This window comes from Odontomachus brunneus, unplaced genomic scaffold, assembly GCF_010583005.1.
Source record: "Odontomachus brunneus isolate Ranch 3 - 2012 unplaced genomic scaffold, Obru_v1 Obru_scaffold_069, whole genome shotgun sequence".
NCBI lineage: Eukaryota > Metazoa > Arthropoda > Insecta > Hymenoptera > Formicidae > Odontomachus > Odontomachus brunneus.
The window spans coordinates 278,142-289,187 of NW_022639519.1; the positions used below are offsets into that span (position 1 = coordinate 278,142).

Sequence of the window (11,046 nt, forward strand, 5' to 3'; positions counted from 1 at the left end):
TCTCTCTCTCTCTCTCTCTCTCTCTCTCTCTCTCTCTCTCTCTCTCTCTCTCTCTTTTCCGCGCTGCACATAGACGACACTTAATCCTCTTATCTCAGAGTCCCTTTATCTAGTGTCCGTTCGTCGCGCAAGCATTCACCCGTCGGGATTACGTAAAGCGGGTCACGAGAAAATCGGTCACTAAACCGTCCCCGCTTGATATCGACGGCGACGTTTGCGGCTGCGGCCGCGGCGACGACGGATGATTTATTTTTTGCCGCGCCTCTCCCCCCGCGCGCTATCATCGAATGCGTCGACGAAGGGAAGTCGTCGACGGAAGGGATTGTGCCCTTAATACCGCTTGACGTAGCGCGTCGCTCGTCTGAGAGAGGGCCGATACTATAGTCGCGGCTCGATAGAAAATAGGGGAAGTTTTTACAATACCGTCTTCCAGATACGGTAACGTTAAAGTATGTTCCGATATTCACTGTCAGTATTGTGAATATATAGTTTGCGTTACCTATAGATCTAAAATATCGATACTAAATATCGGAACGTACTTGAGCGTTATTTGAGACACGATATTGCAAAAAAACTCTCTAATTACTCGACTCCGTCGGCCGCATAACGAACGCCTGCCTGTCTCTATCTTCGTACGCTACGCACAACGCAAAAACCCAGTGACAATAAATACATATTAAACCTTTTAGTCCCTATATCCACAATTGTGTGGGTCAGGTTTTGCCGCTCTATTTTTTCCCCCGCTCTTGCTAAGTGATTCAGTCCGACACCATACGATTGTGGATGTTCTATTCTCCATTACGAAGCTTCAAGTAATTGCAAATCTTGCAAATTTTGCTTTGTTTTTTGAAAATGGCAAATTTTTGAACAAATTTTTTGTATGTATTTTTGAATTTTGTATATATTCTAAGTCATAGAAATACCCTAATAATATAAATAAATTCAAAATTTCACTCTTGGGACTGAAAGGATTAATGAAGTACGCTGAGGATGAAAGGCGGGGAAGTGGCAAACGTGATGTAGAAAAGTATCCATTGTACATACAAACAATCGGTATAATAACGGCACAACCCTTAAACAACAAAGTGAAATTATGAAACATGAATAACAAGAGAAATCATATATAATTCCAATTATACATACATTTCAACTGTCCATACATTTCTTGAGTTTTTTCTTATCCGCATATCAAAATTTGCAGGATAAATAAGCAGCGATTAAAAAGTACGAACTTTTTTTTAACGTTAAACGATTTTTTTCAGTATTTGACTTTGACGTAAACGTATCACGAAAGTTTCGATGGATTGCGCTGAAAAATACACACCGTTAATTCCATTTTGTCATTTGAGCGTTAACATCCACTAGTTCTAGCATCAAATAAATTTCTCGACTGCGCGCAATATGTCGACATATTCGTGCATGATAACTGTTGATTATTTCGTGAAAGCGGCTCTGTTGGAATAATCAACAGTCATGCACGAATACGTGCAGTGGATTGTAGTTTAGACACAATGAAGCTAAAAGCTCACCAGAGTGTACAAATTGAGAGTCATTATTGATGGACTTGCCCAATAATTGAAGTATTAATTATTATCATTGTTGTTTATTGTTATTTAGCGTTATTTCTTTATTATATTATTCGTTATATTATTATTACATAAGTCTGTCGTGGTTCTCAATTTTGACAGTTTAGCGAGCCCCCAATTTCATTGTATCTAAATTGTTTCATAACTCACTGTACTGTACACACATCACAGTACACACGTAATCGAGAAATTCGCTCGGAACTAGGCCTAATAAGTGTTAAGACTGCTATGTCGCATGGTGTACGCCGCACTACGTGAACGCAACGACGATAAATACGAATAAAGCATGTCGGGGCAAACATATCAAAGAGAAGTCCTTAAGGGAACTTCGCCCTTAATACTGGATGAAGTAGTACGTCGGAGATATGTATATATCTGTAGGAAGACGTCGCGGCTCGATAACAACGTTATTCAACTCTTGCTTGCGATATCATAACGACTTCGACATTCAGCGTAATTACTGAGAATTACTCCGAGCATGCTTAATTTAATTGCTCACGACTGTAATTATGCGTCTACGTCTGCTTTGTACGCAGTTGTTGCCCTTGTCCTTTTAATTTTTATGCATATTCTCTTTTTTCCTCTCATACGCGTATCACACATGTACAGAATTTAATTATTTTTAGATAAAAATACTTGAACAATAACACTTAACTTAATAACACTGGTACCTAATTATGGATATTCTTATTGTTTTGCCTTTGTGAAACACGAATATTTAAACTTCTAATAAAGAATATATTCAACATATGTACAAGAATATTATGGTTTTTTTTATATAAATTCTTTTCAATCTTACTACGTTTTTAATAGTCCAGAAATAGACTATCAGTATGGTATATCTTGCTACAATAAATTTCTAATATTGCTACACTAAGAGAAAAATATCTAAGAAATAAAAGATCTTTATTCGGTAGATACTAATAACACACATTTAGTTACATTAATATAAAGTATTTTTTAAATAAGCGAATATACATCTCCTCAAAACCTCTCTTGAGAAAATCTCTCTTAATTTTTCATGAAAGCAATTATTTATTTTATCTAGGTAAAAAATAGAGATTTAAAAAGTAAATATGTTATTAGTACTAAATAAATATTTATCATTTTTTAAATATTTTTTCTTATTTTAGAAACATAACAAATTTTGCCAGAAACATAGTAAATGTTTTAATAGTACATTTCAGTCTTTGAAATATAAATAGCACATGTGAAATAAAAGGACAGTGAATTATTGCAGAATATCGATTTATTTCTCGGTTATAAAATTCTATAACAATCTTTACTATAAAATTCCCTACGTGTATGTGTGTGTATTTTCTATATTGGAAGTTCAAATATTCGCATTTAAAGATCAACAGTAAGAATGTCCAGAGTTAGGTAGTTGTGTCCTGGTGTGGTTACTTTCAATTGCGCGAAGGCCGCATTCGTCGATGCTATTAACTCCGAATATGTTTAAACAGCTGAATCAGCTGCCGCAATTTTTTATTGTATTATAAACCGCACACACGTATTTGGCGTCTTTATTGCATTTACGACAAAGAACGAAATAAATGTGCATTACCGTGAGAACGTTCACGCGAGACGATATTTTCAGCTCGCGTTAAAAGCGTTGATTTATTGCCGAGTTTATACTATATATATATTAAATAAAGATACATTATGCAATATTTTAGGTGCTTTCGCGAATATTTTCTGTCGCGCAACGTTTCATAACAGTAAACGGAATAAATGATATTTTCTTTTAATACACCGTCGATACGGACGATTACGCGAGTAAAAGGTTAATTACCGCGCGATTTAACTGACCATATCGCCAACGTAACGAAGCTTATCCTACAAACTAACCGTACGAAGGCTAATCTGAGCCCGGAAAAGGCGTGATTGCCGATCGTAGGAAACTAATAGCAGACCCGAAATCACGGAAAACAACATGAAAATCCTGGCAACAGTTGAAAAAACGTAGGACACTTTGTTATTGCTGTGCAATCAGTCAAACATACGCAGCAATTTACAATTCCGGAAATAGAAGGAAGCTGATTAATAGCGTTGGCAACGAGTTCCGGCAACGACTCCCAATCTTCTTCCAATTAAAAGTGTATTAAGCACCCTTCTCGCAGACATGTATTTTGTATGATTGGGAGAAGTTGGGAAATTGGGAATCGAGAGGCAGAAGAAAGAGAGAAAGAAAAATCAAGCGTCGCCAAATGCAACCTTGACTCACAGAATAACAAAAATGTCCAACGTTCGTTCTTAAAGCCTCGTTTTTTATTGGCGCACGAAATTAAAAATACATGAGGAAAGCGTGACGCGTGTACAACCCTCTCGAATAAAACATCTAACTTTGCAGGCGAGACACATGACTGTACAATCATAAACATAGACTATACCCTATACCGCATATTTTATGTTAAATGTAATTGCCTGCAATCTAACAGTTATTAGATCATACAAAGCGCTCACTGTGCGACACTTTAGCGTAAATAGCAAAAGAGTAGTTTTGAGTGAGCGATTAGAGGAAAACACAATTCTCTTCCAGACAGCACAAATTGTAAAAAATGTCTTTAGTCGTCCAAAAGATGCCCTATTTTATTTAGACGTCTTTTAGAAGTTTATGTTGTCTGGGTTAGAATGCCTCCGGAATGCCTCGCGAGTCTAGAGATCTCCAAAATGCCTGAATTTTTTAAAGAATAATAGGATGAAGCATTCAACTTTATAAGGCACAAGGCTGCAATCATAGACGTAGTCTAACTGTGCATTCAATATAACCGTCTGCAATCTAACCCTTATTAGATCATGTAAAGTGTTCACTGCGCAACGTCGCCTTAGCATAAATAACAAAAAATCAATTTTGAACGAGCACCCATTGAAAAACAGTTATTCTTCAGAAATTCTACAAATTTCTAAAAAATATTTTAAAGAGCAAAAGACGTCCTATTTTATTCAGACATTACACGTCTTTGAGATGTCTTTTGGAAGTTTGTTTGGGTTAGAATGCCTCACGAATCTAGAGATTTCCACAATATCTGAATTTCTTCAAAAATAATAGAACGAAGCGTACTTTGTAAGTACAAAACACAGCTATACAATCATAGGCATAGACTGCAGTCTGGCCGCGCATTTAATGTTTAACGTAACTGCCCGCAATCTAACCTTTATTAGATAATGTAAAGCGCTCACTACTCTGCAACGTCGTTTTAGCGTGAATAATAAATGATCAGGTTGGAACGAGCGATCAGAGTAAAACACGCTTCTCTAGAATGCCTCCGGTTGTGCCTCTCGAGTCTAGAGCTTCCCAAAATGTCTGAATTCCTTAAAGACCGTTCAGTCTTCTCAAGGCCAACAGGCACAAATCTCGCGTTCCTATCTCCTGTGCTTACATTACCTCGCTTGCGAGTCCTACATTCCCTCGTGCACTTATTCTTCCTTCCGTTGAGAAAACGTCGAACGCTCAACGATTTAGCACCGATGCAAACGCGCGGAGCGCGGCTGTGAATTCACGCAAAAAATGCGTTCCGAGAGAGCCCAGCCTCGGCGCGGGAGGTCGAGTGAAAGGCGAAAATAAAGGTATCGAGCGTAACTCGTCCTCGTCGACGTCGTGGAGCACGGTACACCGACCTCGGGGTGCAGCGGCGCGACCCTCGCGCACCTTGCACCGCGTATCACTGGTATCGCGCACGTCGAAGCGGAGCGCACACCCCCGTTTGACGGAGTAACCCCTGCCGTGGCGACGCGCTTCGCCGACGCGAGTCGCCCTACTCGCGAGCGCGCGGTGAGAGCGATCGGAGAGAGGAGGACGAGAGAGAGGGAGAAAGAGAAAAAAGCAAGTCACTTACAATTAACGCTGGAGATCCACGCGACGTCCTGCTGCTTGGCCGCGTTGCCTCGCCGACGCGACTCTTCTGGCAGCACTGATTGCCGGCCGCGAGCCGCGATCGTCTCACGCTCATATCGCGATGATCTCGACGAAGAGCGTTATAGACCATCGAGCAGATAAACAAAAAGAGCGCTGCGGAGGGCGGTGAACCGGCTATCACTGTCGTGATAAAGAACGAGCGAAGGCGAGCGCGTGCGATTGGGAACGGAACAGAACAGATGAACGAGCGGAAAGTGCACGGGCGGTAGCAGGCCGGCAACACTCGGATAATACACTATGATAAGGACAGTGTCGCGGTCTACCTTGCTTGCCGGGTTCACGGCGAGCGATGGTGTCGCCAGGCGCCGCGCCACGCCGAACCGAATCGAGTCGCGCGAACCGTACCATTACAACGCGGACACTCGGCCGCCACCGTCGCACTCCGCGACTGCTGAAGCGGGCGCATCGATCGGAGCACCCTCTACCACCCGCGCCGCGATTGGCCGGCGCGGCGCGCAAGCGTGCGCGCGCCGCAATCGAAAGGGCGCGTTCTGCACTCGCCTCGCGAATGCGAACGAACGCGAGGGCGCGCGACGCCGAGCCGAGCGGAAGACGCGCGCTTTCTTGCTCTCCGCCGACCGTTATGCTCATACCGGACTATAGATTGAAGATTACGATCCCATCGGACCCATCAGGTTATCTATGTTTTAAGTCTGTGTTTGTCTTTGTCTAATTGAACTGGTGTACGCGCGCTTCCGAGACTCAAAAAGAAATGGGTATGTAGCTGTAACATACGGCATGTTCTTTGTAGCTGCACTGCTGAACTGGTACAATAAATTGAAGTGAGACAAGTATGTTTTCGCATTCTAACTTATTGCTTAACTGGTTCAGCAGTGCAGCTACAAAGAACAGGGCCCCTATTCTTGAAATAGTTGCGTATATGTAAGTTTTACTGCGCAGGTTTAATCATACTATAAAATAGCTGCGCAATTAAAATTACGTATACGCAAAAATTTCAAGAATAGAGGCCCTAGACTTTAGTATGGAACTGAGAGAGAAAGAAAACCGGTGCAAGTCAGTGCAGCCAGTTCAGCTACAAAAAACGAATCTATTGGCTCTGCCTTACTTGATTCGTCCATTTCGATTGCAGTTCTCGAGCCATAATTTAATAGGAATATTGTGACAACCCGGACGTCTGCCCCGAGACGGACGAGAAATGAGACGCTGCTTCAATGTACCGGTAAGGCTCCGCTCCTGTTGCGAGTGTATGGCCGCAAACACACTGAAAAACGTAAGCAGTAAGAAAATTGACCAATCACAGTGAACAATTCTCTTTATGATTGAAGAATAATCGATTGTGATTGATCAATTTCCTTATTACTTAAGTTTTTCTATATGTCCAAGCTCTATCCCAGATAACATGCATGTCTAAAAGATGTCGAAAAGATATCTAAAAGACGTCTTATGCAACAAAATGTTGCACAAGATATCTTTTAAATATCTTTTGACATCTTTTAGACATGCATGTTATCTGGGATGTTATCGACGAGCTTACAACTCAGCGAGAAAATGACGCCGCCGTGTGGCGCCAATTTCTGGTACAGTAAGTCGCAAAACGGTTTAAACACAATGAACTTTAGAGCGTAGCCTAAATAGGAGAACGAATTACGCCATCGCCTACGCTCTGAAGTTCATCGTGTTTAAATCGTTTTGCGACTTACTATACGTGCAACATGTCGACGTAACGAAACTTTTTCGTTCGCGGAGTCAGCGCGCGAGCGGAATGTATAATCGCCTGTAAAATCTGACTGACGAGGCTAATCGCGAAAACGATATTTTGGTAAAATATATGTACAACAGCCACTACACAGTGGGAATCGAGAGTGCAACAGCACGATAACCTATACACGCATATTCAATGGTTGTAACAGGGCGGCACTGTTTCTCATACACGAGAATGTATACATAATTATCAAAGGTAAATAACTGTCTGTTAATGTTTTTGCACAATTAAAATGTATTGCGCGGACGCATTATGCATAAAGCGCGTATTAAACGCGCGAGAGATAACGGCAGTAACATACACGAAGTTCTTGCGATCGTTCAACCGATTTACTAACCGACCCTGTATCTATCTTGTTTTTTAGGCATTTACGATTGTGCATTCACATTCACAGGGACAATTCATAATATATGACTCTCCTTCTCTATGATATCTCTTTATAAAATCAAGAAGGTAAAAACACCAATTCTAAACACGTATCTAACCTAAACATTCTTATTGTTTTTTATGTTAAATAGCCAGAAATATCCTTGAGGAAGGCTGAGACTCAATGGTTATTGCCATTAAACCACAAAAATTTTTATCTTTAAATATAAATAAACATTTAGATTTTTAACATAGAATGTGTATATATATATATATATATATATATATATATACAGAATATGTATATAGGGTGTTACTTAACGTTAGAATTTTAGAATATTTCTGTTATTTATTATATTAGAAAAAAATGTATAAGGAATAAGTTTTAAAGAAAATTAGAAAAAATGTGTGGTTGGAAAAGGTCTGATTGGCATAATATTTATCTCTTCAAACCACTTATTGTTTAAACATTTCTCTCTAATATATTAAACAAAAGAGATATAGAATCTAATATTAAGTGACTCACCTTGGATATATATTATGTTAAAAGTTTAAATGTTTAAATACTCGTATTTAAACTAAAACAATAAGAATATCTAGGATTAGGTATGTGTGTGTGTCTGGGCATTTTGTATTTTTAGTTGATAATTATTTACTTGAGATAAAAAGCAGTTGAAATATTTGTTCCATATTAATCATGTAAGTGAGAAGATGCATTGAATCAAAATCTTTCTTATACATTAACCTTGCAAATTCCGTCAAATTTAAAGAATCATTATAACATTATATTGAGGCAAGTTCTTGTCTTAACTCGATGTTAAAAATGATTTATTGTTTTTCTCCATGTTATATTTAAACAAAGGCTTCAGAATTATTTAAAATTCAATTATCTCTCAACGTTCTACTATTTAATATTTATTCTTCACTGAAATCAGCAAATTGCAGTTAAGGATAAATATTAAATGCATGACTTATTCCATCTGCAAATGCAGTAAGTGAGATAAGGAAATATTAAGTACTTCATATGAGTTAATAATTGATTCCGATCCTTCTCATTACCATAAGAAGAAATTATTCTTGTGACAAGAAATCATACTTTATTCATAATCCTCTTAATGTTTATGTTAGAAATTTTAATAGAATTTCAAAATTTAAAAGGAAGGAGACAAGAAAAATAAATTGTAAAAATAATAGTTATATATCTAATAATATTGTTCAGAACAATAGTTTTAAACTTGCATGCGGTACACAAAAACAAGACTAAACAAAAAATGAAAAGAAGCAGATTAAATATATTTTACGATTCGAAGAATATTATTAGACGCACAAATAAGCATTTGTAAAACTTATATGAGATTTTAAAGCTGGCATTTATTATAAATTATTTATGAACTATGATTAAAAGCATGATTAGCTACAAGTTCTTATACATAGACATTCAGCTATTTGAATCAATTATTTACTTGAGATAAAAAGCAGTTGAAATATTTTTTCCATATTAATCATGTAAGTGAGAAGATGCATTGAATCAAAATCTTTCTTATACATTAACCTTGCAAATTCAAATAGCTGAATGTCTATGTATAAGAACTTGTAGCTAATCATGCTTTTATTCATAGTTCATAAATAATTTATAATAAATGCCAGCTTTAAAATCTCATATAAGTTTTGCAAATGCTTATTTGTGCGTCTAATAATATTCTTCGAATCGTAAAATATATTTAATCTGCTCTCTCGTATTTCTTGTGTATGAGAAATATGCAACAGAACTTCTAGATAGAAATAATTTATTGTTTTCTCCATGTTATATTTATAAAAGATTTCAGAATTACTTAAAATTTGATTATCTCTGAACGTTCTACTTGCATTTAATATTTATTCTTAACTGCAATACAGCAAATTGCTGTATAAACTGTATAAACTGTGAAACAAAGATATAAAAAAAATAATATTTCTCATACAACCACTGACAATTAAAGATTCGTAAAGCTAAGATTATTTAATAAATATTAATGGATTATAAATATTAATCTATATTTTGACTCAAATATCTCTTCGTTCTCGCTGAGATTCGTTAAACGTCGAGATTATAATATGAGAAACTTTCTGTATAGAATAAACAATTTGACGTACTTGTAAATATACGATGAATCGATGAGGCATCCCGGCACCTTTGTTTCTTCCGTCCTGACTTCCTGATCCAACATCGCTACTCCGTCGTGGCACTCCGAAACCCGCTGGTGACATAGCACTGACACTCGCGCAATACCAATCGGAGGAACACGTGTTAATGGACGCCATGCTACCGCGAAAAGCCGATTCAATATTTCAGGAATTTACGCGAATGAATATTAAACGCTCCGATACTCCGCGTCGTACTATCTGTCGTCCGCCGGACGCAACGACTCTATTACGCCGCTATCTCGCCGCGAGATTCTCACAACAATGAGAAAAAAGGCTTACGTCATCGCGCGTCAATCGGGTGAGCGTATCGCCCGGTGGGAAGGTGCGGCGCGGGGGGAGGGGACTAGGCGGGACGTGAGTGAAAGTAGTACATTCCGGAAGCTGTCAGTAGCACTTTCGTAGGAACCTCTAGAAGATCGCACTTGTCCTCGCGCGTCGCGCACGTGTCGCGGCGTCATATCAATACATCTCGAGCCGGCGAGTGTATATATATACCGCCAAGTGCTTACACGTGTTGGTGCGTTCGTTGTCATATTCCCGTTCGCTCTTGAAATATTTAATCGAGCTCTCGTCGGCGCCGCGTTATATTAATTAACACGTATCTCTTTTCAATCGAATCTATACGGCTATCAATGCTAGTGTCAGCGCGCGAGTGTCGTGACGAAGTGAGGATGTTGTATCGGAAATCTAGGGCGAAGGACACGTGCACCGATACATCATATACATGCAGGTATGTGAAATGAAATATTGTACAAGGTATTTCCAATTTTGAGATAGACGCTTAACGAACCTAATGAGGATGAAGTAGACGTCCGGTTGGAATTTTGGCTGGCATTCATAATCCATCATCATTTGACAAATAATCATGGCTTCGCGAGTCCCTAATTACACGTCAATTTGCACTTGTGCTTATTTGATACAACAAAACGAAGAATAATGATATAAATAGCCGACTGATAATCCATAAATACGTATCTATGATCAATTCTACTGTCAATATAAGATTTTTATACGATTCACAATTATGAATGCCGCCATCAAAATTTGGTACGATTGTCGCAAATGTTAATTTGCACGTCCAATAATAATTCTTATTTTTGCTTCTGTTTTTTTAAAAGACTATTTATTATTGTATTGAATTCTAATTTAAATCTGTGTTGCGTGGTACGTCACTTTATTAGATACACTGAGAGAAAAAATATCTAAAAAATAAAAAATAGTGAATAATAATAACATATTTACATAAATCTATATTCTTTCTATTTTACTAT

The 11,046-nt window shown here is 38.2% G+C and overlaps 1 protein-coding gene across 4 annotated transcripts in view; it reads right to left on the minus strand.

The window, feature by feature from the left end:
* The window catches only part of LOC116846749, a 41,019-nt gene extending 30,053 nt beyond the window's left edge, over nucleotides 1–10,966 (minus strand). Inside the window, exon 1 of one of the 4 annotated variants that reach the window (XM_032820988.1) lies at nucleotides 9,725–10,966. In XM_032820988.1, coding sequence (XP_032676879.1) covers nucleotides 9,725–9,798 — 74 coding nt within the window. In that variant the 5' untranslated portion in view covers nucleotides 9,799–10,966. Of the gene's footprint in view, nucleotides 1–4,971; nucleotides 5,354–5,422; nucleotides 5,887–9,724 lie in introns of those variants that run through there. The other 3 variants (XM_032820989.1, XM_032820991.1, XM_032820990.1) reach the window with 3 other exon arrangements.
* Nucleotides 10,967–11,046: the final 80 nt, after the last annotated feature.